The following is a 27,598-nucleotide window of genomic DNA, read 5'->3' as shown; positions in this document are numbered from 1 at the left end:
TGGGGAATATGTAATGGATATGGGACACCATCCCACCGATGAAAAGGTCACCTTGTTCATACCACTCATGTGGAATATGGACAGGATTATTTCCACTGCAAACAACAGTATGCACTTTGGGCACCATATTGGGAAGCAGCAGGAGAAGTAGCAGCAGCAACATCCTCATCACAAGTATCCTTCTACACATAGACTCTCCTTTGCCTCGCCACAATATTGTTACTATCACCAGCCTGACTTGAACAGGATGTATGTGGTGATAACCAACTCTGCCAATTCTGTACTTAAAAAGGCAGGTATCCACCTTCTCATTAACTTCAGCACTGCCACAAAAAAATTCATCAAAAGCTATGATTTGAAATCTAACCAATACAATGAAAAGCAAAAGATACCTCTCCTCCCTTACCTTACCTATGGAACACCGGGGTACTTTTAATCATTCCAGATTTTATTTTTTATTTCCCATTCTGCCTTCTGGAGCTTTTCCAGGTGAATTAATTACTGTAATTCTAATAATTATCGAGGAGATAATTACTTCTGCAATGTTTTTGGACTCAATGTTGCATCACCAGTAGGAGAACTGGCAAAGTAAACAAATCTGTCTCATCACAGAATCAAAGGTTAGGAAGAGACCTCCAAGGTCATATTGTCCCGTCTGCTTGTTAATGCAGGACATCCAGAACTAAAAACAAACCAATAAAAAGAAAAACACCCCACCTGTAGGCAGGCATCCATCTTTTCCCTAACAAATCCTCTATCAAAATGTGTTTATAGGTGAGCCAACTGCAACCTTTCCCCATTTTTCTAATTTCCTACTGTTAGGGGCCCTGACACTCTCTGACTCTCTGACCTCTCTGACCATCCAGAACTAAAAACAAACCAACTACCTTGACCAACTACATCGTTCCAGTGGCACCCCGTGGGGCTCAGAAGCCCAGTCATGTCACCCCTTGCCTACTGAGCTGGCAGCCCCCCACCCTTTTTCAAACATCCTCCCATTTGGCGTGTTCCCTCAGCCTCCTCTCCCCTCCCCTTGCGAGTCCTTTGGGCTACCAACCTACCCCAAAGAGAGGTAGCTCCTAACACTGCCCCACATGGAAGCATCCCCAGGTCAGCCCCAGAGGCACCATTCACCTGGGAAGCTTTTAGCCAAGGCTGTACAATCCTATGAGAGGCCGAGTTAAAAGAGGGCATTAGAGGAGAAAGGCAAGCAAAGAGGGACAGTGGCCAGTGTTGTCCGCGGCACCCCTGACCATCATTCAAGGCACCCCAGGATACCACACTGGGTGAAAACCACTGGTTCAAGACATCTCTCTCTTACTCTAGTAGGAAACATTAATTCAGAAGACTGTCAGGGTGGCCCATCTGTTTAAGGCAGTGATTGGCACTCTTATGCCGTCTAGATGTTTCTGGACCACAGCTTCCATGATCCTTGATAATAATGGTCTGTTGTAAGCTGCTGGGGGCTGTCATTCAGCAACATCTGGAGGGCCACAGATTGACTACCTCTGGTGCAAATAAAAGTGGGGAGTAGAATAAGGCTCCATGTCTATGGTGGTATATATCTGTTAGGGGTTTGTCAAGTATTAGGGACCTCTGAGTCTGGAGCAGTGTCTACGTATGGCAAGGTGAATCACTTCCTGTCTCCATTCACAGCCCCATGTCAATTGAGGTATGAGATTCCAAAAGTGTAGAAATCCAAGTTTATCCTGGGAATTCTAAAAGTCTGCAGGAGCCATAGATGCTGTGGAGTTGGGTGTCTGGCAGAAAGGAGTGCTGGATGGTGTCAGGCTGCTACATTCTCCCAGGAAGGTACAGCTGTTGATCAGATAGGACTGCCTTTTCAGCCTGATGCTGGCATTCACATACTGATTGATGCCCCTCTCCACAGCGGCCCTGGATCGTTCTGCTTTATCTAATCCAACCTGCTGCAATTCATGGCTATACCACATGAACTTGATAGATACCCAGATCTCCCAAAATAGGCACAATTTGGCTTGGGGCATGGCTAAATTTCGTGCACAGCCCTGCTGGATAGACTAATGGACTCAGTGTAAGGCAGCTTCTCAAGTTCTTGTGTTCCTTTTCTTCTCTTCTCTTTGCATCCTATCATCTCCTCACCAGGAGAAGAAGAGTAAGGGAATGTGTAGGCATTCAAGTGGATGGATATCATCCATAGCTTCCTTCATACATGTAATCACAGTTCATTTACACCTCATATGAAACTATGCTGGATATCAAGAACATAAATGATAAGACAGTCTTTTTTTCCCCTCTCTCTATCTTTTCATATAACTTTATTTCCTGAAAAAACCACAGTGAAATTGCCATGCCAACATGCCTACAGAGTCTAAATACAGAAATGACAAACTAAGTGTTTTTTATATATTTCTCCGTATCAGCTGCTCTCTGTTATTCAGCTCAGGCCTCACCACAATAATGTAGCATTTAGGGGAAAATATGCAAGCCAGGAGCCCAGCACTGGAAGCCAAGATGGAGAAGATCTCCACAGCCACCATGTATTTTCCTCTGGTGCTCAAGTATGTGGGAATAAAAGAGAACCAAACACTGCAGAAGACCAGCATGCTGAAGGTGATGAACTTGGCTTCATTGAAGCTGTCAGGCAACTTCCTGGCTAAGAAGGCCACAGTCAAGCTGACAGTGGCCAGGAAGCCCATGTAGCCCAAAACACAATAGAACATGAGGACTGACCCTTCATTACATAGTAATATAATTTCTTCACTCATTGAGTGCATGTCCACATCTGGGAATGGGGGAGAGGTTGCCAGCCAGAAGACACAGATTCCCATTTGAATCACAGAGCAGGAAAGGACAATGGAATAAGCCAGTTTTTTGCCTACGCATCTCCTGATCCTGGATCCTGGCTTTGTAGCCATGAATGCCAAAACCACTGAAATAGTCTTGGCCAAGATGCTGGAGAGGGCCACAGAGAAGACAATGCCAAAAGCCGTTTGTCGAAGTGGGCAGGTTGCCTTATTAGGCATTCCAATGAACATCAAAGAGCAAAGGAAACACAAGAGGAGGGAGATGAGGAGAATGTAAGTGAGGCTTCTGTTATTGGCTTTGACGATGGCAGTGTTCCGGTGCTTAATGAAAATGCCAAGTACCACAGCTGTGATCAGAGAGAATAAAAGCGCAGAGAAAGTTGAAACCATGGCCAAAGTTTCACCAAAGCCTAAGACGTTAGGTTTCTTGGGAATGCACTGATTCTGCTTTTCATTTGGATATTGTTCTGGAGGACATCTGGCACAGGTTTCCAATCCTGAAAACAAAAAGGTTGTATGACAATTGGAAAAAATCCAGAATATGCTTAAGAGTGGGTTTTTTTAAAAAAAAAATCAGGAGGAATTCATGAGGGAAAGTTTCAAAACTTCTAGTGCAAATGCTTGTGCCCTAGATGATTTGAAGATAAAGTTATGCATGGAATTTGACATTTCATATATGGAGAAACTTTGTTTTTCGTGGTCCTCTTCCATTTTCTTAGAACCACAGATGAAATCAGAGAAATATTACAGCTGAAATCTTGGAAGCAAGAGAGGTTATTTTTGTAGGGTTGTTTTTTTTTAAATAAATAAATATCTTTTTTATTGGTTTTCTGAACACCCCCCCCCATACCCATTACATAGTTTCGTATTTACATATTTTACCATTTGTTATTTTTCTTTCATTAATACAAATCTTATTCTATAGATCGCATTTCACAATCAATCAAGTTTCACATTTGTATTGTCATATCATTCCATTTGTTGACTTCCATTCTTCCTTTGCTGTCTATTTCATTTCAAATTTATCTCGCGCATTATTCTCTCTCTATGTATAATTTTCAGATGTCGACACATTAAACCATTTGTTTCTGTTCTACTGATCTTATCTTTTTGAGTTTCATGTTAATTTTTGATTCATATTTTTGATTTCACAATATACTCCATAAATTTCTTCTATTCCCTATCAAATATTTCGTCACCTTGATCCCTAATTTTCCCTGTCAATTTAGCTATTCCTGCATATTCTATTACTTTTTGCCACCAATTTTCTGTTGTAGGTATTTGTTTTTGCTTCCAAACTTGGGCTAACAGTAGTCTTGCCCCCGTTGTGGCATATAAAAAGAATTTTTGGTCATTCTTTTTAACATCCTCTGCTACCATCCCCAACAAGAAGGCTTCAGGTCTTTTCTTAAAAGCATACTTAAAGATTTTCTTTAGTTCATTGTATATTTTCCCCCAGAATCCTTAACTTTCTTGCACATCCACCACATGTGGAAAAAAATCTCCTTCTTCTTTCCCAGAAAGAAGAAGAAAGAAAAAAAAGAGGAAAGAAAGAAAAAAGATTTTTAATAGGTTTTTAACCCTGTCCCCAAAGATCCTTGTTCTTAGAGAAAAGACAATCACTCCTATTACCTCCTCCCCAAAATTTTTTAGTGCTGTCTTCTAATAAAAATAAAAATAAAAATAAATTTTTATTCATACCCCGCCGTCCCCAGCCAAAGCCGGGCTCAGAATGGCTAACACCAAATATAAAACAACTGATTAAAATACAACTCAACAACAAGACTACATACATCAAAATTAAATTAAAAATTAAAAATGCAGCCTCATATAAAAGGGGAAAAGAAAGGGAAAATGGGGGAGGGAATCAGGTTGCCTCCAGGCCAAATGCCAGGCAGAACAACTCTGTCTTACAGGCCCTGTGGAAAGAAATCAGGTCTCGCAGGGCCCTGGTCTCAGGGGACAGAGTGTTCCACCAGGTCGGGGCCAGTGTTGAGAAGGCCCTGGTTCTAGTAGAGGGTAATCTGATTTACTTCGGGCCCGGGACCTCTAAGTTATTACTGTTTATGGACCTTAAGGTCCTCCGCGGGGCATACCAGGAGAGACGGTCCCGTAAGTACAAGGGTCCTAGGCTGTAAAGGGCTTCAAAGGTCAAAACCAGCACCTTAAATCTGACCCTGTACTCCACCGGGAGCCAGTGCAGCTGGAAGAGCACTGGGTGAATATGCTCCCATGGCAGGGACCCCATGATGAGCCTCTCTGCAGCATTCTGCACATAGCTGCCAAGTTATCCCTTTTTTAAAGGGATTTTCCCTTATGCTGAATAGGCTTCCTCGCGAGAAAAGGGAAAACTTGGCAGCTATGATTCTGCACCCACTGGAGTTTTGTCTTCAGGACAAAATGCATGTATGATATTTATGCCTTGTTGCATGGGAAACTGCATTAAACATCACGGAATGTTATATTTCATAATGTATAAAAATCAATATAGATAAAATCTTTACATTACAGATAAAGTCACATTCTCATGTTATACCCCCTAGAAGGCTAATATAATTTCTTCATAGTGGCAGTTTTTACTGAGACAGAAGGGAGATTATTCTACTATTGTTAATAGAAGAATAAGGGAAAGGGACCCCTGACTGTTAGGTCCAGTCACGGACGACTTTAGGGTTGGGGTGCTCATTTCGCTTTACTGGTCAAGGGTGCCGGCGTACAGCTTCCAGGTCATGTGGCCAGCATGACTAAGCCGCTTCTTCATAGCTGTCAAGTTTTCCCTTTTCTCGCGAGCAAGACTATTCAGCATAAGGGAATTTCCCTTTTTAAAAAGGGATAACTTGACAGCTATGCGCTTCTGGCGAACCAGAGCAGCGCACAGAAACACCGTTTACCTTCCCGCCAGAGCGGTACCTATTTATCTACTTACACTGCATGCTTTTGAACTGCTAGGCTGGCAGAAGCAGGGAACGAGCAATGGGAGCTCACCCTGTCGCAGGAATTCGAACCATCAACCTTCCGATCAGCAAGCCCCAGGCTCTGTGGTTTAACCCGCAGCGCCACCCACGTCCCATAATAGTAGAATAATACAGAGCAAATCCCATTGCCGCTTTGCTCAGAAGTTTCTACAATAACTTGTATATGCTAATATGGCATCTCTCACCCTTCTCATTTGAGAACATCCCACGAGGACATGGATTGCAATCATAACAACAAAACTTCTTGCCCTCCTTCTTTTTCTTCTCATAACCAGGAAGGCAGTTGGCATTACACAATGAAAGGGGTGGCACCTATCCAAAGAGACATGAGGAGGTTAATATTAAGAAAATGTTTCAGGGGATTTATCTAACATCAGGTGATCTATCATTAAACAGGAGGGCCAGAAATGTTAAACGTGGGAACCATATGTGCAGAGGCAGCACATACAGTGGGATAAAAAGCTACAGTTCTAAGCATCATACAAACACAAGAAGATTACAATTTTTCATACCTAGATTGATCAATGCTGCAACCATCAGATAATTCAATCTAATACTACCATTGGTTATTTGTTTTGATGGAACTGCAGCCTCATGCCCTTTACTTTAGGAATTTCACTTGATGTCACTTTCATGTGGTTCAAGGAGTTGGGATTTGGAAGAAGTGAATTTGGACGGGCCCTACCACTTACACCATTGGAATAAGAAGAGGCAGTGAAGATGGTGGGCAGGTGTATTGGGGTGTGAACTGGACTTATAAAACCAGCTATGTGGAAATAAAATTGGTTGGGAATTCTTGTTCTCTAAAAAATCATTTTATAAAGTCTGGTATCATTTTTCAAAAAGGAATATTTCCAACATTTTTTCGAATGACCTCTTTTTTCTTCTCCTTTCTTTTAAAAAGATTTGTTAGGCAAACAATGATGAAAAGCTTTAGATTGAAAAAATTGGAAACGTTTGTTAAACTATAGCAGCTGGTTTGTGGAGGATTCAATTATTCCATATAAACTGTAGGCAATGATATTCAACACCCATCATTCCATTGAGACTGAAAACTAAATATGGGTTAACATGTCCAAAAACCTCAATTGAAAGCCTTCTCAAGCCAAATGGTAAAACCAAAGAAATAAGAAAGATATTATTAATAATATATGCAAAAGAATCTTTTCATCCTTCATATAAAAGAAAATGGGAATGGGATTTAGCAATTATTGGGGGTGGAGACGCTCCTTCAGGTATACTGGGCCATGGCCGTTTAGGGCTTTAAAGGTCAGCACCAACACTTTTAATTGTGCTTGGAAACGTACTGGGAGCCAATGTAGGTCTTTCAGGACTGGCATTATATAATCTTGGCAGCTACTCCCAGTCACCAGTCTAGCTGCTGCATTCTGGATTAGTTGCTGTTCCCGGATCACCTTCAAAGGTAGCCCCACATACAGCATGTTGCGGTAGCCCAAGCGGGAGATAACCAGAGCATGCAGCACTCTGGCGAGACAGTCTGTGGGCAGGGAGGGTCTCATCCTGCGTCCCAGATGGAGCTGGTAGACAGCTGCCCTGGACACAGAATTGAAATGTGCTCCATGGACAGCTGTGAATCCAAAATGACTCCCGGCTGCACACCTGCTCCTTCAAGGGCACAGGTGCCCCATTCAGGACCAGGGAGTCCCCCCCCCCACTCGCCCGCCCCTGTCCCCCCAAAACAGTACTTCTTTCTTGTCAGGATTCAGCCTCAATATGTTAGCCACCACCCATCCTCCAACCACCTCCAGGCACTCACACAGGATTCAACCTCAATCTGTTAGCCACCATCCATCCTCCAACCACCTCCAGGCACTCACACAAGACCTTCACCGCCTTCACTGGTTCCGATTTGAAAGAGATGTAGAGCTGGGTATCATCTGCCTACTGATGAACACCCAGCCCAACCCCCCTGATGATCTCTCCCAGTGGCTTCATATAGATATTAACAAGCATGGGGGAGAGGGCGGAACCCTGAAGCACCCCACAAGTGAGAGCCCAGGGGTCTGAACACTCATCCCCCAACACCACTTTCTGGACATGGCCCAGGAAAAAGGGGCGGAACCACTGACTTTGGACCCTCAGCTGTCTAGACCCCTGGATTGTCTGACTATGTGAACTGAGATACTCCTGACTGGCCTGGCCTGGACCTTTATACCAACTGTGCCTCCAGGCATGTACCCCACCCCCTGTGACTTGACGGGTTGTCTGGCTTCTCCCTCCACTGAGCTCTGCCATGGCTGTCAGCACAGGACTATGACAAGCAACTGGATGCCTTATTAGTAGCAGCATTATTAGTAGTGGCAGCAGTAGTTGGGCAGCACTTCCCTTTTCAAAACTACAATGCTCCTCCACTTGTGTGCAATGATTTCCTTACCTGAGTGAAGACTCTGTGCCATTGGATTCCGTCCCCATTCATGGTGAGCTCTTTGCCAGGAGGGGCCTGAGGATCCAGCCTTCCGACTTTGACCCTAACATAGGAATTATTTGGGTAAGTGACCAGGTTTGTAATATCAAAGCCAGCTGCTAATTCTCCATGTTCATTTAATGCGATTTCATCCCCAGCACTGTTGTTGAATGAGATCCTCTGCAGCAATGAGTGGAGCTAGGTGGAAAGAGAATCAAAAGGTCTATGTAATATTGTAATAGTCTTACTAAGATAATTCATGGCATCATGAAGAGTTGGACACGACTAAATGACTAAACAACAACAACAACAAAGATAATTTAATAGTTTTTCTGGGAGAATTTAAGATCTTTTCCTGGCTCTGTTTGTTCGAGTTACCATGGAAGCCAGACATTTTTATGCATATTATCTGATGATGAGAAACTACAGAAAGCCACAACCATAGGCACCATCTCTCTGGGGCCTTGAATTACCAGCCACTCACAAAATTTTGAATGATAGGGCCATGCTGGAAGGGCTCTGGCAGGCCCTCCTGCTGCTGTGATGGGCTCCATCGCTGCCTCCTGCAACAGCAGTGAGCTCCTACAGAGCAATGGGTGGGGTCGATGGAGCCCCTTACAGACTCTAAAGGCCATTGGGAGATGCCATAGAGAGCCCTCTGAATGGCTGGGGGGGGGGAGCTGCCAGGGCTCCTCCCAGTGTGTGACATCACATGCAGCACATGACATCACACACACACACCACATACCCACAATGTGGGGCGGAACATGGTGCACTTGGCCACAAGGGTCATTTCAGGCTGCTTGAGATACACCACGCTTGGGCAATTTATGCCATTAACCTCATACAACAAATTGTCTAATTCAGGGGACCCCAGAGGTTCCACAGAACACACCCAGGGGGTCTGCAGCACCACCCCTGCTGGGGTACTCACCATAGCTGCCAAGTACCCTGTTTTCCCTGGGGAAACCCCCATTTTTACTTACCTTTTCCCGGTGGTCCCCCGTATCACTTCGTCTCCCTTTTTCTCCGTTATTTTCTCCTGCCGGTGGCCATTTTTTTCCTTTCCGATTTGCCCTTCTATGGGCACCAAAAATGGCCGCTGCCGGCTTCAAAAGTCGCATCTACGCATGTCCGGAAGTGCATAGACGCGACTTCCGGTGTTGGCAGCAGCCATTTTTGGTGCCCATAGATGGGCGGAGCGATACCGGAAGTTGCGTCGACACACTTCCTGACATGCGTACAAGTGACTTTCGAAGCCGCCGATGGCCATTTTTGGTGCCCATAGAAGGGCAAAGCGACACCGGAAGTTACGTCGACACAACTGCCGGTGTCACACGGCTGCCGGTCCTGGATTATGCAGTCCGGGACTTGGAAGGTAAGGTACTCACTTATCTTGTTAATTGCACTGGGAAAACATTCCATGGATCATCCAGCCTCTGCTTGCAAGCAATACCTGCTTGCTGGCAGGGGAAAAACTTGTGAAAGAGTCACTGGATGGCAAGTGAGGTGGGAGAAATCTGACACAGTTTATTAGGGCTCTTGCAATTGGGGGGGGAGAGCGCAAATGGCTTACTCCAAGGGGTGGGTTCACGTGCTTAACACACACACACACACACACACACACACACACACACACACGTGTGTGTGTGTGGGGGGGGGTCCCTTCCTCTTTCTCTCTACATTTTAACTGAAAAGAACCTCTAATTGCTTTCAATGACTGTCCGAGATGGTTGCGGCTACTCTTGAGTAAAGGCGCTCCACTCCGTCTTGTCTTTCAGAGTTTTATTGTGCATACTATTTACAGTGCAAGAACATCAGCAAACATGACTGCTCAGTCCGTGTCAGAACCCTACAATGGCTTCCTGCGGGTTTTCGCCCAGCATAAAAGCCTGGGCACCCCAAAGCGCCGCCCCCTGGCCCTATGGGTGGGCGTGTGCCTCAATTCAGGCGTCGGAGGGAAGGGCTGACTTCCTGGCTGCCCTGGGTCCAAATGCCCTCCATGCTCCTCCTCCCCTATCCCTCTCTCAGAGCGGTGCTGGGGCTCTGGTACATGAGATAGCCCTCTCTCCACTCTGCTAACTTCCTCATTCCTTTCTCCGGACTCGCTGCTTGTGCCAACGCTGGGCAAGGAGCTGGTGAGGATGATTGGTGGGGGCTCTCTGTAGAGAGACCCCCCTGACAATGACTATCAAAGGACTATCCCACTGCTTGTAAGGAGGGTTTTCAGTGAATCTTGCCTTATGAGTTGGGGATTCATCTTATCTTGGAAGTCCAAAAAGGGTTCAGTGTGTTTTTAACATTTTGTTGGGAGCTGCCCAGAGTGGATGGGACAACCCAGCCAGATGGGTTGTGCATATATAAAAACATAATAAAACATCATACATTAAAAACTTCCCAGTACAAGGCATTGGCAGGGTGTCAGATCACTCTTTCCCCTAGACTGAGAGAATGGTGGAAAAAAATAAAGTGAAAAAATAAAGTGGGACAAAGTGACTTTTGCAGCTATCGTTAAAAGTTGCAAAAACAAAGAAGCATGGGACTGAGTGAGGGACAAACTTTTGGAATAACATCAGGATATCAGCTCCGTGCAAGGCATGACCGATAGCAGTAACAACCGGTAAAAATAGACACAATAATTTATAAGGACAGGAAGAAACAACATGGACAGATGAAATGTCACAAACAGGAAGAACAAGGATGCATGAGAACTTCACTTGTAAACTAATAAATCATTAAATGTGTTAATACGAATAGAAGTAATCAATATTGCAGCTGCAGCTGTTTTATAAGAGATTACTATTATGACTGGAATATAATTGAAATTAACAAGATTTTGGAACGCAGAAGTAAAGTAAATCATCAAATCATCAATTACAGCAGACAGGGGGCCACCTAAATTATGTAATTGGGTATTTGAATGATTGATATTAGGAATTGTAATTTGGCATTGATATAATGAGGCTATTATTGGATCATTGTAATTGAAAACTAATAAAATTTATTACAAAAAAACTTATTGCTACAGAGCTGCATTCAGATGTCTTCTAAAAGTTTTGTAGTTCTTTATTTCCTTGACATCTGAAGGGAGGGAGTTCACAGGGTTCCTGGTTTGACAGATATATACATAGATAGATAGATAAAGATAAGTATATAGATATAGGTTTAGAAGCTGCTGGAAATGTCATAATTTGTTCATTTGTACTAAAATAAAATTTGGCTCCGCTCCAACTAAATCTCTGTCATTTTTGCATGGTAAAATCACAAATTTTATGGTCTGCTTTTTAGTATACTTAAAATCCTTTGCTACCTCACATTTTCTCCAAAAAAAGCATACAGTTATCATTTTTTTTAAAAGCAGGGGTCCATAGCTTAGCTTTTGAAAAACAGAGGGTCCTCAGTAATTAGCTAATTGGGAACCACTGGTCTAATTAAATGCCAGTTGAAATACTGGAACAGTGCCATTTCTAAATGTTTAAAAAGCAGTGAATTTTTCGAACAATTATTAACCTTTCAAGTAGTGGCTGCCATTCTGTCATTTCTGAAAGTTTGTGTAATCTAAAGTCTGTTTAGTATAATTATAGGAAAAATAATGATTTAAGGTTAATCTTTCATGTATTTATTACCTTTAATTATTTACTTATAGATGAATGCCAACTCACATTATATATCAATACAGCACACAACACTGAATACTTTACAGGGGGAACACAGAGGAAACATTACCTGCCAAGGTTCTACATTCTGAGAAGAGAGTCTGTCTCCACCCTTTATCCTTTTGACAATGGCTTCAGATGAGTACCTAATATGTAAGGCATGTGCCAGAGCATAGACAGCATTATAGATACTGAAGCTGTGGCCGGTCATGCTCATTTCAAAAAATGGTGCAGGGAGACTCTCCAGCTTCTCCTCTCCAGTACATGTGTCTGCTGAAGCAGTGGAATCTGAAAGTGAACAACTGAATGCTTGTACCCAGAAATCATTGATAAAACCATCTCCATCTGCCCAGGAAGGCTTTACACTCCTTAGAAAGTCTGAGAAGTCTTGAATCTCATTGGAGTGAATTGCAAAGGAGATAGCACCATGGAACATTTGTATATTAACCTTCACCATTTTTTAAAAATAATATAATATGAAATCAATTTGGGCTGTTGTAATCCACACTTTTCCTAAAGGTTGCTTCCTCTTAGATGGAGGTAATACCAGCTGAATCATATTCCTTATCTCTATGGTACTTGATAGCCATATAATAGATGTACTCTCTCCATATATAACAATTGCATTTGCTTTGCTTGACATGAAAGCTGGAGACAAAATCCCTGTGTCACCCACCATATCAACTATGTTACCAGTGAAATGCAGGTGGTATTCAACTTTTTCTGTGAATTCTGAACAGATTCCATTCTGGAAAAGCATTGGTTCAATGATCTGTAAGAAATGTTCTCCAGCTTCATTAGCTGGAGTGATGAGCCCGACCCATTTCCATCCAAAATGCAGAAGTAACTGGATAATTCCCTTGTATTGAAGATCTTCATTGGGGACCATGCGATAGAAGGAAGCAAGTTTGATTTGATCATTCGTGGCTGGTTCAAATGAACCATATGAAATCTGAAAAAGAGAAAAAGCCAAACCTTTCCCAGTGGAAACAAGAATACACAACACACTCATTTATCTGAACCAAAATCCTGTTTATCCCATATTTACTAATATTATACAGGGCCAAACTCCATTACATAGAAACAATATTTCTCAATTATTTTTGTAGATGTCAATTCCTATTACTATGGGAGTCATCACAGCTGCAGATTTGTACACAAGGATTCTCTCCAAGAGCAGGAGAGCTTTAATCCTTGTACTGCCTTCAACAATACTCCAAAGTGGAACTGGAGAAATACAAGCAATTGATCATGTTCCTTTAGTCTATAATCTTTATAACACTTGTAGGGAGAGGTTGATGCCATAACTACTAAGATCTCTTGTGGGTGGATCTGTTGGAAATCCTGAAGGTGTCCTGAATATTATACATTTTATTCTTATGTGACCACAATAAACCATATCCTATGAAAGTAAAAGACCAGCAAAAATTAAGGCAACTAAAAAGAAGTCCAGGAATGCAGCAGAACAATACCATATTTGTTAGAATATATCCATTCCCAAATGCCAGAAAAATAACAAGAAATTTGTTTTCGGTTAGCCTCTGATAGTGGACAGTACTAAACATCACCAAAAAGAGGAGATATTACTGTATGATTCCTAGGGAGAGGAACATTGTTGTCCCAAGTTTTTTATGGCTTTGTAAGTCAGTTCATCACTACGAAGTGGGACTGGTATACCGCTCATGCGGCTAAGGCAGTGCTTTCAGGAATGATGTAATGTGAACCCATCAAGGTGCCCCATTCATCCGAATGGAACTTTTTGAACAATCTTCCATTAAATATATTATACACACCCCTGGGTTCTTTCATGTACATTGCTGGGTATTAATATTATACCCTCCCAAATATACCCGTATATTGCAACCTATTTCCTTTTTCCATTTTACCACTTCATATTTATGCATCAACAGATTCCTACTGAAAGGAGAAAAGTATGAATAACGGCATGAAATACCAATATTTCAATACCCATATTCTACCTGTGGAATCTTGTAGAGACCTAAGACGTCTGCCATGGATGAGGAGGTGTCAGAGCTAAGTCCCCAAATGACTCCTACTACATTTTTCTGAATGCCACATATGTAGTTGGGGACAAAGTGATGTGAGTTAAATAGCAGATCCAGAGTATTTCGGTAGGTCATCCTTGAATCAAAATAGCTGTCATAGATGTGGAATCCAAGAGTGACATTGGGCAAGATCTTGGGATTCTCATTGATCTCATCAACAGCAAACACCAAGGCAAGGATGTGTGGGTAGAACTTCGTAATCACTCTGTAAATAAAGTGTGTTACTATTTTATGGGGTATTAAACAGTGCACAACACCTAGATCTGAGGGATACGACTGACTAATAAAATCATGCTGGAAATATGGAAATTGTTTTGTTCTTTTAGAGTTAATGTTTGGATCTCTCTTCCATCTGAATAAGTTTGTCTGAACACATAGTTTGAGAAATGATCTTCAGTTTTTCTAACCATGTTGCTTTTCATCACTAGAGACACGCACAGTTATTGAAATCATTACTACATCAGTTCTTTTTCCTCGCAATGCAAACTGGGATTGACAGTTGCCATTTTGAATATGAAGAATGCCCAGTGATGATCTAGCAGTGAAGATTGTAAAATGGCTATCTTCCTATTATTACTAAATGCATTTGAAGCTTATCCCTCATTGCTTTCAATGTGCTTTAGACATGAATTCAATTTTATACCATCCTTCAACAAAGCAGCTCAAGCTGGATATCACAGCTCTTCTCTCTCCCCTTACATACTCACGAGAGCCCCTAGGTTGTAGGTGGCCAAGAAATTGGAGATTTGAACCCAAATCTCCCCAATGCAAGTCTGCCATGCTAAATTACTGTGGGCAGGAGGATCAATGGCTAGACAGCAAGTGGTGCTGATCTGAAACAGAATCAGCTCAAACATGGCTGAGGTTTCATTTCTGCACCCGGTATTTGGAAGGGAAGGGGCAGTCATGAAGACAGCATACTTCTTCAGTACATTTGTGTCCACGAGTAGCTGTCTGGAAGAGCTTTTCAACGTTGAATATACGTTTGTTATTTGGCCCAAGAGAGCCTCTCTCTTATAACATTAGCAGCCTGCTATTATAACTTTAAAAACACTTTAGGGATGGAATAAATAAGATTCGGAGTTGCATGCCATGATTAGAGTGAGTGAAATGGTATGCAGTGCAGCCTCTTTTCCATCTTTGCTGGATCAGTTTAAATTATTGTGGCCTGAGGATGTAGTGACTGTGCTTGAAGAATTGAAGCTGCCAAACAGCCCCTTGACCCTTGCCCATCTTGGCTTTTAAAAATTAGCTATAGGGGATTGATTGGTAGTGACAGATTTGGGTACTATGGGCAGCCTTAGCCCTTGCATGGCCTTCCCAAAGGTGGGTAAAGCTGTGACCGGCTTAAGAAAGGAGACACAAGGCTCGCTCGGGTATGATCCTTGAGCCCCCCGCCCAGTTCCCCAATCTGGGAAAGTGCTAACTAGGCTTTGGGAAGGAAGGAGGAGGACTCCAGGACCTTGTCAGAGCCCATGACTCCTTCTCAAATCCAAGTGCCTTGCTTACGAGGTTTGGGGATAGCACTCCCATGGCTCTGTGCCTAATGTGTCCACATTGCTCGCAGACCCTGAACACCATCCTTGCAACTAGTGAGGTCTAGCGAGTGATCTATATTTCATGGGAGGATGGAGAGATGCCATTTATCTTGAAGCAGGTTATAAAATATTACTATAAACCAAGTGCTTTATAGTCAGATATAAATGTAGAAAGAATGAATGAAATGATTCTAAGAGCCGTTTACTTACATTGGGCTGTCAATAAAGACCTGAGATGGGTGTTCATGGAAGGAAATGCTGGGGAATATGTAATCCATATGAGACACTATCCCACCAATGATAAGGTCACCTTGTTCATACCATTCATGTGGAATATGCACAGTATTATTTCCACTGCAAACAACAGTATGCACTTTGGGCACCATATTGGGAAACAGCAGGAGAAGCAGCAGCAGCAACATCCTGATAACAAATATCCTTCTACACATAGACTCTCCTTTGCTTCTCTACAATATTGCTGCTATCATCAGCCTGACTTGAACAGGATGTATTTGTTGACAACCAACTCTGCCAGTTCTGTTCTTAAAGAGGCGGGTATCCACCTTCTCATTAACTTCAGCACTGCCACAAAAAATTCATTGAATGCTATGATTTGAAATCTAACCAATACAATGCAGAACCAAAAGCTGGCCTCACCTCTCCTCCCTGACCCAAGCTGTCAATGGAACACCAGGGTGCTTTTAATCATTTAAAATCTCATTTTTATTTTTTAATTCCCATTCTGCCTTCTGGATCTTTTCCAGGTGAATTAATTACCATAATTTTAATAATTACAGAGGAGATAATCACTTGTGCAATATTTTTGGACTCTATGGTTCATAAATAGTAGGTGAACATCCAAAACTAAAAAAAAAAACTACTACTAAGAAGAAAAACACCCCATCTGTAGACAAGCACACATCTTTTTCCTAAAAATTCCTCTATCAAAATGTCTAATTTGTCTAATTTCCTACTGCTATTGACCCTGACACTCTCTGACTTATGTAACATTGATTCCAATTGCTGGATCTTGGGAACAATGATGGAAAGGTCTAAACCATAGCAGGATATAGAGACCCTGGATAACACAGCCTAACTACTGTTGAAAGAGCACATATATACAGTTTGAAGCAGAGTGGCATACTTAGGAACAAGTGTGCCATCGTCTGTTATTCTAGTAAGACGTAGTAATTCTGAAGACTAGGTGGACTATCACTGTCAGGCAGTGATAGGCAGAATTTGTCCCTCCAGATGTTTCTGGACTACAGCTTCCATAATCCATGATAATAATAGCCAATTGTAAGATGATGCGAGCTGTAGCCCAGCAACATCTGGAGGGCAACAGATTGGGTACCCTTGGTGTAAGGAAGGTTTAGGCTGTTGGAAAAATGCCTCATATATGGTGCCTCATGCTTAACTGTCAGGGCTTTGTCAAGTATTTGAGCCCTCTGAGCCTGAAGCAGCGTCCGTATGAAGGCGAGTCAGTTCCTGCCTCCCTTCCCAGCCCCATTTCATTGCATGTATAAGATTCCAGAAGTGTAGAAGTCCCAGTATATCTTCAGAGGTTTCAGATTTATTTTTTATTTTTTGTGATGCAGTTATAGAAACATTGACTGTGAAGAGATATTTTAAAAAGAATTTTACTTTAAAACAGTTGAATAGTTAGAGCAAAGAAATATAGCAAAACCATTCCCATTTAACAGTGATTAGATTTGTTCTTTAAATGAAACTGACTCTGCCTCATAGTGCTACTTATATATCCCTTATTTCTCAACCTTTTGCCATAGTAGAGTAGAGTTCTGTTGAGGTTCCCATTAGTTCAAATTACAGCTGACGCTCTTTCTTAAGCAGAGAAAGGGAAGACTGTCGCTCACAAATTCATAGGTGGCACAAGGCTTTTACATTCTCTGGGGAAGACCTACCTGATGAGCAGATAGGTCTCAGACTATACATAATTTCCCCAGGCTAGTGCCTGTCTCCACATCTTGCCTGATATTCCTTCCCAACAGCCACAGGTCATACAACCCAAATTGCCCACATTCTTCCATAATTTGGACAGAGACTTGGTTGAGTCTAGTGCATGGCCCTGATAGATTGAGCAATGGTCTGACTCAACATAAGGCAACTTACAAAGTGCCCTTTCCCCTTTTCTCTATCTGCAGTTTCCTATGAACCCCAACACCTTATCAGGAGTTTCTGAACCTATTGGAAAAGTGGATGCCGGAAAAGTAGAGTAAGGGAAGGTGTAGGCATTCAGATTGTTGGATATGTTGAATTTCATTCATACACATAGTCCCAATTCATTTCCCCCTCTTATGTAGCTATGCTGGATAACAAGAACAGAAATGCTAAGACAATCTCTTCTGTTGTTTTGACCCCCACATCTGACACTGGCCAGAAAGGTTATAGAGCTTAACTCCCAACATATACTACAATCACTTCTGTCATTTATACTTTGCTCCATATCAGCTCTTCTCTATTATTCAGTTAAGGTCTTATCACAATAATGTAGCATTTAGGGGAAAAGAGGAAAGCCAGCAAGCCAGTACTGGAAGCCAAGATGGAGAAAATCTCCACAGCCACCATGGTTCCAGATACCATCCATAGTTTTTCCATACACATAATCCCAGTTCATTTACACCTCATATGCAACTCTGCTGGATATCAAGAACATAAATGATACGACAAAATAACTCTTCTGTTATTTTGATCATTTCAGGTAACTTCCTTTCTTGAAAAACCACAGTGAAATTACCCTGCTAACAAGTCTACAGAATCTAAATAAAGAAATGACAAACTGTACTGTCATTTACATGCTTACCTAAACATAACGTGAGTATCTTTATGGATCTCTCCATTTAACTGCCATTACTTTTTGAAATGGCTCAATTTGGTTGCTAGGGCAGTTAGGCATATAGTGTATATATGTATCTTGGATCCAACCTACTGCAATTCATGGCTGTCTCAGATGAACTTGATAGATGCCCAGCTCACCCAAAATAGGCAGAATTTGGCTTGGGATTAAGGTCAAATTGGGTGCTCAGCCCTGCTGGATAGACAAATGGACTCAGTATAAAATAGCTTCTCAAGTTATTACATTGCTTTTCTTTTCTTGTCCTCTCTTCTCTCTACACTCCATCATCTCCTCAGAAGAGGTTCAGGGGCTCTTGGGAAGATAGGGGGGCATCCCTTCAGATGCAGGAGAAAAGAAGTCAGGGGTTTTGTAGGAATTCAAAATTCTTGGATATTGTCAGAGAAGGTTGAGGCTACTCATGGGTAAATACGCTCCACTCCGTCGTTTCTTTCAGAGGTTTATTGTGTATGCTATTTACAGGGCAAGAGTATCGGGAAACATGACTGCTCAGTCCGTGTCAGAACCTCACAATGGCTTCTTCCTGGTCTTTCCCCAGCATAAGATCATGGGGACCCCAAAACGCTGCCCCCTTACCCTATGGGTACTAGCACACCTCAATTCAGGCGTCGGGTGAAACGGACGCCCTGTGTCCGATGGCTGTCTCAGCTCCTCCTCCCCTAGCTCTCCCTCTCTGTAGCATACGAGAGCCCTCTCTCCACTCTGCTCACTTCCTCATTTCTCTCCTCTGACTCGCTACTGGTGTTGACGCTGGGTGATGAGCTGGTGAAAATGATGGGTGGGGACTCTCTGTAAGGAGACCCCATGACCGATATCATCCATAGTTACTTACACATAATCCCAGTTCATTCACACTTCATCTGCAACTATACTGGATATCAAGATATCAAGAACATAAATGATAAGACAATCTCTTCTGTTATTTTGATCATTTCACGTAACTTCCTCTCTTGAAAAACCAAAGTGGAATTACCATTCCAAAATCTAAATACAGAAATGACAAACTATACTGTTCTTTACATCTTTCTCCGTATCAACTGCTCTCTGTTATTCAGCTCAGGCCTCACCACAATAATGTAGCATTTAGGGGGAAAGATGCAACCCAGCAGCCCAGCACTGGAAGCCAAGATGGAGAAGATCTCCACAGCCACCATGTATTTTCCTCTGGTGCTCAAGTATGTTGGAATAAAGGAGAACCAAACACTGCAGAAGACCAGCATGCTGAAGGTGATGAACTTGGCTTCGTTGAAGCTGTCAGGCAACTTCCTGGCTAAGAAGGCCACAGTGAAGCTGATAATGGCAAGGAAGCCCATGTAGCCCAGAACAGAATAGAACATTAGGATTGACCCTTCATTACATAGTAATACAATTTCTTCACTCATTGAGTGCATGTCCACATCTGGGAATGGGGGAGAGGTTGCCAGCCAGAAGACACAGATTCCTACTTGAATCACAGAGCAGGAAAGGACAATGGAATAAGCCAGTTTTTTGCCTACCCATCTCCTGATCCTGGATCCTGGCTTGGTAGCCATGAATGCCAAAACTACTGAAATAGTCTTGGCCAAGATGCTGGAGAGGGCCACAGAGAAGACAATGCCAAAAGCCGTTTGTCGAAGTGGGCAGGTTGCCTTATTAGGCTTTCCAATGAACATCAAGGAACAAAGGAAACACAAGAGGAGGGAGATGAGGAGAATGTAAGTGAGGCTTCTGTTATTAGCTTTGACGATGGCAGTGTTCCGGTGCTTAATGAAAATGCCAAGTACCACAGCTGTGATCAGAGAGAATGAAAGCGCAGAGAAAGTTGAAACAATGGCCAAAGTTTCACCTAAGCCTAGGAAGTTTGGTTTCTTGGGAATGCACTGATCCTGGTCTTCATTTGGATATTGATCCGGAGGACATCTGGCACAGGTTTCCAATCCTGAAAACAAAAAGGTTGCTTGACAATTGGAAATAATCCAGAATATGCTTAAGAGTGGGTTAAAAAAAAATCAGGAGGAATTCATGAGGAAAAGTTTCAAAACTTCTAGTGCAAATGCTTGTGCCCTAGATGATTTGAAGATAAAGTTATGCATGGAATTTGACATTTCATATATGGAGAAACTTTGTTTTTCGTGGTCCTCATGACAATTGGAAACAATACAGAATATGCTTTTAAGAGGGTTTTTTTAATAAAAAAAAATCGGGAGTGCCCTTACCATGTATCCAATTTTATGTCTTGTTGCATTTTACAGGAATTGGGGTGGAGCTACAGTAGTGATTAACAACAATAAAATGCATTATTAAAATGTGTAAAATCAATAAAATGTCAAGAAAAAGAAGTCCCCAAAGTGCCTTGTTCTTAGAGAAAGGGCCACCAGTTCAATTCCATCCTCCCTTCTCCAAACCTTTAGTGCCTTCCAGGATAGAACGCATGTGCAAATTTTATGTCTTGTTGCATCAAAACAGACCGGAAGGAGCTACACTCATGGTTTATAGCATTAAAATGTATTATTAAAATGTGGCAGCACAGAAGTGATCCACTGGCAATGGGAAACTGCGTTAAACATTATAACACATTATATGCAATAATGTTTAGAAGATCAATGTACATACAGTGTTGGGAAATTATAGATTAAGCTCTCTTCCTCGTGGTATTAACTCTTGAAGGTTAAGATAATTTATTCCTAGGGTCAGATTTTATTGAGATTGAAGGGAAATTATTCTACTATTGGTAATCTCTCTATATAAAAATGTAGACACTGTGTGCACGGAGGTAACACCCTTGCACCATAACCGCTGAACCAAATTGCATCAAATTAGGGGAAAGCGTACCTTGCCCATCAGGGAGGGATCTGGCGTTTTTTTCTTCTTCAAAAAAAATCACACCTTTCATACCTCACTAGCAGAAGCTCTGAAGACTCCAGAAGCATCCAATAGAAAGGCAGATTGTGTGCTGTCACCAGCAAAAAGGGCGGCGCCAAATAATGCTGTCATCAACTGAGCAACTGAAACAACCATTACCAGACAACCCACATAGTCAGGCTGGGGCCAAGGAATGGAGATTAAGGGCAGAGGCCTCAGCTCACATTTAAATACTAGCCAAAGCCAAGGCCAACAGACTAGGCCTCACCTCTACTTTAAAGCCTACAAACTAGGGCTCTGCTCTACTTTACAAACTAGGCCTCGGCTCTCCTTTACAGCCCACAGACTAGGCCTCAGCTCTAATTTACAGCCTATAGACTAGGCCTCCACTCTACTTCACAAACCAGGCCTCGCCTCTACTTTACAGCCTAAAGACTAGGCCTCAGCTCCACTTTACAGACTAGGCCTCATCTCTACAACCTTTTAAATACTATCCCGAATGGAGCCCTGGGTAGGGGATGGGGGGGACGGGATACCTCATGGGTCGCTACAGGATGGGAGTAAACACAGGGATGAGACATAACACATAGTCCAGGGGGAAATGGACACATCCTCCCCCTTTCCTGGGAAACATTGACCCTGAGCATAGCTGTCAAGTTTTCCCTTTTCTCACAAGGAAGCCTATTCAGCATAAGGGAATTTCCCTTTAAAAAAGGGAGAACTTGACAGCTATGCCCCTGAACCAGGCACAGCAATGTGTCATGGATTGTCACAGGGTGGGGGCAGCCACAGGGATAACCCACAGCAACGCATGGGACTGTCAACTAGTAAACAATATAAAATGGGACCAGACAGAGCAAACCGCATTGCTAGTTAGCTCAGAATTTACTAAAATGTCTCTTATATGCTTATATGGCATCTCTCACCTTTCTCATTTGAGAACATCCCATGAGCCTATATTGAGATTGAAGGGAAATTATTCTACTACAGTGAAACCTCGGTTTATGAACACCTCAGTTTACGAATTTTCGGTTTACGAATGCCGCGGATCCATCTGGAACGGATTAATTCACTTTCCATTACTTTCAATGGGAAAGTTCGCTTCAGTTTATGAATGCTTCAGTTTATGAACAGACTTCCGGAACCAATTACACCCATGCTTCGGGTTAAGTACATTTCAGGTTGAGTACTCCGCGGACCCGTCTGGAACGGATTAATCCACTTTCCATTACTTTCAATGGGAAAGTTTGCTTCAGTTTATGAACGCTTCAGTTTAAGTATTCCGCGGACCGTCTGGAACAGATTAATCCACTTTCCATTACTTTCAATGGGAAAGTTCGCTTCAGTTTATGAACGGTTCAGTTTATGAACAGACTTCCGGAACCAATTGTGTTCATAAACCGAGGTACTACTGTATAGTTAATAAACAATATAAATTGAGACCAGAAAGAGCAAACCCCATTGCTGGTTTCCTCAGAATTTATTAAAATGTCTCTTATATGCTAATATGGCAGCTCTCACCCTTCTCACTTGAGAACATCCCACGAGGACATGGATCACAATCATAACAACAAAACTTCTTGCCCTCCTTCTTTTTCTTCTCATAACCAGGAAGGCAGTTGGCATTACATAAGGAAAGGGGTGGCACCTATCCAAACGGACACAAAGAGGTTAATAGTAAGAAAACGTTTCAGGGGATTTCATCTAATATCAGGTGATCTATCAGTAAATAGGACACAGTGATTTCCTTACCTGAGTGAAGACTCTGTGCCATTGGATTTCATCCCCATTCATGGTGAGCTCTTTTCCAGGAGGGGCCTGAGGATCCAGCCTTCCGACTTTAACCCTGACATAGGAATTATTTGGGAAAGTGACCAGGTTTGTAATATCAAATCCACCTGCTAATTCACCGTGTTCATTTAATGTGATTTCATCCCCAGCACTGTTGTTGAATGAGATCCTCTGCAGGAATGGCTGCAGCTAGGTGGAAAGAAAATGGAAAGGTCTATGAAGTGTTGTAACAGAGAATGTGTTGTAACTAAGAGAATTCAATAGTTTTCCTGGGAAAATTTAAATTCTTTTCCTCCAGGACTTCCCCACTTCAGTTTCCAATGGAGAGCACCCAAATCTCAACAGCAGATAAAATAGAGGGGGAAATCATGAATCAGTGTAAACTCAACAATCATGAGATATAAGTAACAAGATGAAAGATGGTTTAAAAATTACAAATAGATGATCCAAAAAGAACTCCCTTAAGATAATCAAGTCTTTATGTCTTAAGACAGTCTTTCAAAGTATCTTTCCAATTTTTTAAAAATAATTCCTGTAGCACATTAAAGACCAACTAAATATAAGGTTTCTAGGTATGAGCTTTTGTGTGCATACACACTATCTGAAGCAGAGGTTGCTATAACCCATAGCAGCCAAGTCTCCTGTATTCCCCGGGAAACCCCCATTTTTCCAGCTGGTCCGGTTCCCCCCCCCCCGGTTTATTCTGGCATGGCGGCCATTTTGGAACTGGGCGGAACATGCTCAGAAGTGACTTTTGATGCTGCTTTGCCCAGTTCCAAAATGGCTGCAGTGTGACTTCTGGCGTGGCGGCCATTTTGGAACTGGGCAGAGCAGCATCAAAAGTCGCTTCTGAGAATGCTACTCCCAGTTCCAAAATGGTGGCAGCGCTACTTCCGGTCTGCTACTTCCGGTCCGATCCCTTATTTCTCCGACAGGAACTTGGCATGTATGCTATAACCTTATAACTGTTGATGACTGTTAATGATGGCAGTAAGTTCCACAGGGAAGGGCAAGGAATTTAAGGTGCTACTGGAATAATTAATGTTAGGAGTTTGAGTTAATTAGTTCAGGACCTTCATGATTTCTGCATTTCTGTGTAGCTATATGCTGCTCTGTATTAGTTACTGTGCATTTAGTCAAAGTATGCCCTCTTCTGATAACCAACAAACCTCTTTTTGAGCAGTCTTATGTGACTATAGGTTCCTGGATAGTAGGGGATATTTAGGACACACTGAAGAGCAGTGTGCAATTGTTCCATCATATGAAGGTCCTCACCTCTAAAGGGAATATGTTCTAGGTGGATTGTTGAGACAATCACCGAAACTGGGAAGCCAAAAGCTCCCCTTCTTCTCTCCCTTCAGGAGCCGGTGTCTCAAACGGAACACGACCCAGGGACCGCAGTAGCCTGGGCACGCAATTAGCAGAGCTTATCCACGCAGGGTTAGCAGTGTTAGCGGAGAAGACGAGGCAGATGAGAGGCATCTTGTATTTCCATAAGCAGTTTTATTTACAGCATCTTAGAACACTTGGGAGAGAGAGAGAGAGCAGTGCTTCTCCTCCTATACTCCTACAGTAACTCACTCATACAGCATAAAACGGAATGCATAGACATGTGACACACTATCTCAGCAACATGTCTAACCCTTAAGGTATAATGCTTTAGGTGGAACTGAATTTACCACCATGGATATGTGAAGGAGCTTCCACAGCATTCAATGGCAGACTGGCTACAACCTTTGCCACACCTCTAGGTGTACTCTTCCACAAGCCATCACATATCCAACACAAGTGGAGGGTGTCAGCGCTTAGCTACAGCATGTCACACCACAGGACATACGAACTGAGATGGCCTTTGTTGAAGATACTTACAAAATGTCACTAGAATTCATGTTCTGCTATAAGAAAGGCAGCCTGCCACTGAAAAAGAATCTGTACTTTAATGGAAGTCAGGCAGGTCAAATTCAAGCAAATACTTTTCAGAATCATAGGATCATATAATTGTAGTGTTGGAAGGTATCTCAATAAAATTATTTAATGTTTATTTTGATATATCAAGGTTTATTATTTTATTTATTTACTTATACAATATGGATTGGCATTTATTTATATCAATGGAGCACACAACTCTGAGCAGGTTATAAAGTAACAACTTTGTACAGTAATAGGAAACCCCACCTGCCAAGGCTCTACATTCTGAGAAAAGAGTTTGTCTCCACCATTTATCCTTTTGCAGATGGTTTCAGATGAGCACCTAATATGTAAAGCGTGTGCCAGAGCATAGACAGCATTATAGATACTGTAGCTGTGGCCGGTCATGCTCATTTCAAAAAACGGTGCAGGGAGGCTCTCCAGCAACTCCTCTCCGGTACATGTACCCATAGTGTCTGCCATTGCAGTGTCGTTTGAAAGTGAACAACCAAAGGCTTGTTCCCAGAAATCATTGATAAAACCATCTGCACCTTGTCCAGAAGGCTTTACACCCTGCAGAAAGTCTGAGAAGTCTTGAATCTCCTTGGAGTGAATCGTAATGGAGATGGCACCTTGGAGCATTTGTATATCAAGGTCCACAAGTTTTCTTACAACATTTGATATGAAATCTATCTGAGCTGCGGTAATCCATACTTTCCCTTCAGGTTCTTTCCTCACAGATTGATGAAGTATTAGCTGAATCATATTCCTTGCAATTATAACACTTGTAAGCCACAGAATAGATGTACTTTCTCCATATATAACAATCACATTTGCTTTGCTTTTCATGAAAGTTTGTGAGAAAAGCTTTGTTTGATCCACCATATCAAGCACATTACCAGTGAATTGCACATAGTATTCCGTTCTTTCTGTGAACGCTGAACAGATTCCATTCTTGAGAAACATTGGCTCAATGGTCTGCAAGAATTGTTCTCCAGCTTCATTAGCTGGAGTGATGAGCCCAACCCATTTCCATCTGAAATGCAGAATTAACTGGATAATTCCCTTGTACTGAAGATCTTCATTGGGGACCATGCGATAAAAGGAAGCGAATTTTATGTGATAATTTATGGCTGGTTCAAATGAACCATATGAAATCTGAAAAAGAAAAAAGCCAAACTTTTCTGCGTGGAATTGACAAAAAACTCATATATCTCATATACGGTAAATCCTATATATTCCATCTTTCTAATCTTAGAGAAAGGGCCACCCTCCCATTTATATAGAAAAACACACAAAACAAACTATCTTGCTCATCTATTCATGTAGATATTAATTCATTTTATTGTGAAGTCATTACAGTTGCACACTTGTACACATGGATTGTGTCAAAGTTCAGGAGAGCATTTATCCCTGCTTGTTTCAATCAACAAAACTCAATTTTGGAAATGGAGGGAGGAGTTCTTGGGAGAGTTCTTAGTACATATTCTGGAGGTTTCCTGAATATAATACATTTTCTTCTTCTGTGATCAACAATAAACCATAACCTATAAAATGTAAGTAAAATATTCATTTAAAATTGAGGCAACTAAAATGAAGCCCGTAATTTAGCAGAACAACACAAAATTGGTACCACTAGCTCTCTCTCCCCAAAGGCCACAAAAATAAGAAAATTGCTTTGAATTAGTCTCTGAAAGTGGACAATGCTGAATAACATCATACTTCCACAAGGTGAGAATTTCATGATTCCAAGGGAGAGGGGCATTCTTGTCCTGAGTTATTTATGCCCGCGCAAGCGATGAACAATACCATGAATTGGGATTTGTACTTTTCAGACAGCTGTGACAATGCTTGCATGATTGAAATACTGTGAGCCCATCAAAGTGCCCCATATATCAAACTGGAATATTTTGAACAATCCTCCACTAACTATATTAAACACACATCTTTGGGAACATGGTGCTCTCATAATAGTTGGTTTATGCACATACTAATCCCCTCAAATATATCAGTATACTGCAACCATTTTCCTTTTTTGACTTGATACTTACAAATCAACAGCTTCCTAGTGGAAGGAGTGTAGAGTGAACTACAGCATGAAATATCTACTTTTGTACCTGTGGAGTCTTGTAAAGACCTAGGACATCTGCCATGGATGAGGAGGTGTCAGAGCTAAGTCCCCCAATGACTCCTACTACATTTTTCTGAATGCCACATATGTAGTTGGGGACAAAGTGATGGGATTTAAAGAGCAGATTCAGAGTGTTTTGGCAGGTCATCCTTAAATCAGAATAGCTATCATAGATGTGGAACCCAAGAGTGGAATTGGGCAAGATCTTGGGATTCTCATTGATCTCATCAACAGCAAACACCAAGGCGAGGATGTGTTGGTAGAACTTTCTAATCAGCCTACAAATAAAGTGTGTTATTATTTTATAGAGAATTAAACAGAACCCAACATCTAGATGCGAGAGATTCAACTGCCTCTGTTAAATCTTCTCGTAAATATTCAAATGGCTTTGTGCTTTTAGAGTTAATGTTTGGTTGTCTCCTCCATCCAAGTTAGATTTTTTTATTTGTCTGAAAACATAGATTGAGAAGAGTTCTTCCCTTACTAAGCTTCAGGATTTTTAACCTAGATGCTTTTTATTACTAGAAACAGTTATTGAAATCATTACTACAGCGCTTTGTCACTTGTTCTCCCTAGCAAGACAAACTATTATGAAATGAAAATAAAGGA

The 27,598-nt window shown here is 41.9% G+C and overlaps 2 protein-coding genes across 2 annotated transcripts; both read right to left on the bottom strand.

The window, feature by feature from the left end:
* Positions 1-2,417: 2,417 nt before the first annotated feature.
* LOC118095571 (vomeronasal type-2 receptor 26-like) lies at positions 2,418-19,124 on the bottom strand (the record flags this gene model as incomplete). The annotated part of the gene is made up of 4 exons (XM_060281317.1): positions 19,029-19,124; positions 8,157-8,384; positions 5,947-6,073; positions 2,418-3,283 (listed from the first exon to the last, which is right to left on the bottom strand). Coding segments are annotated over exons 1-4 (1,317 nt in total), but the record flags the coding sequence as incomplete, so codon positions are not given.
* A 210-nt stretch (positions 19,125-19,334) lies between these two features.
* Positions 19,335-25,743, bottom strand: LOC118095570 (vomeronasal type-2 receptor 26-like). The gene is made up of 4 exons (XM_060281316.1): positions 25,202-25,743; positions 22,912-23,005; positions 22,681-22,807; positions 19,335-20,236 (listed from the first exon to the last, which is right to left on the bottom strand). Exons 1-4 carry the CDS (start codon positions 25,741-25,743, stop codon positions 19,335-19,337), a joined length of 1,665 nt encoding a protein of 554 aa, XP_060137299.1.
* Positions 25,744-27,598: the final 1,855 nt, after the last annotated feature.

This window comes from Zootoca vivipara, chromosome 13 (assembly GCF_963506605.1).
Source record: "Zootoca vivipara chromosome 13, rZooViv1.1, whole genome shotgun sequence".
Classification (NCBI taxonomy): domain Eukaryota; kingdom Metazoa; phylum Chordata; class Lepidosauria; order Squamata; family Lacertidae; genus Zootoca; species Zootoca vivipara.
The sequence above is the reverse complement of the archived record's forward strand: the minus strand, read 5'-3'. Positions and strand labels throughout refer to the sequence as shown.

Coding starts and splice junctions, on each gene's coding strand:
- LOC118095570 (XM_060281316.1), bottom strand. CDS start 25,743: ATGGTGGATCAAACAAAGCTTTTCTCACAAACTTTCATGAAAAGCAAA. Junction 22,808..22,911: donor GGCACAGAGTCTTCACTCAG/GTAAGGAAATCA, acceptor CCGTTTGGATAG/GTGCCACCCCTTTCCTTATG. Junction 20,237..22,680: donor GATGTTCTCAAGTGAGAAGG/GTGAGAGCTGCC, acceptor TTTTGTTTTCAG/GATTGGAAACCTGTGCCAGA.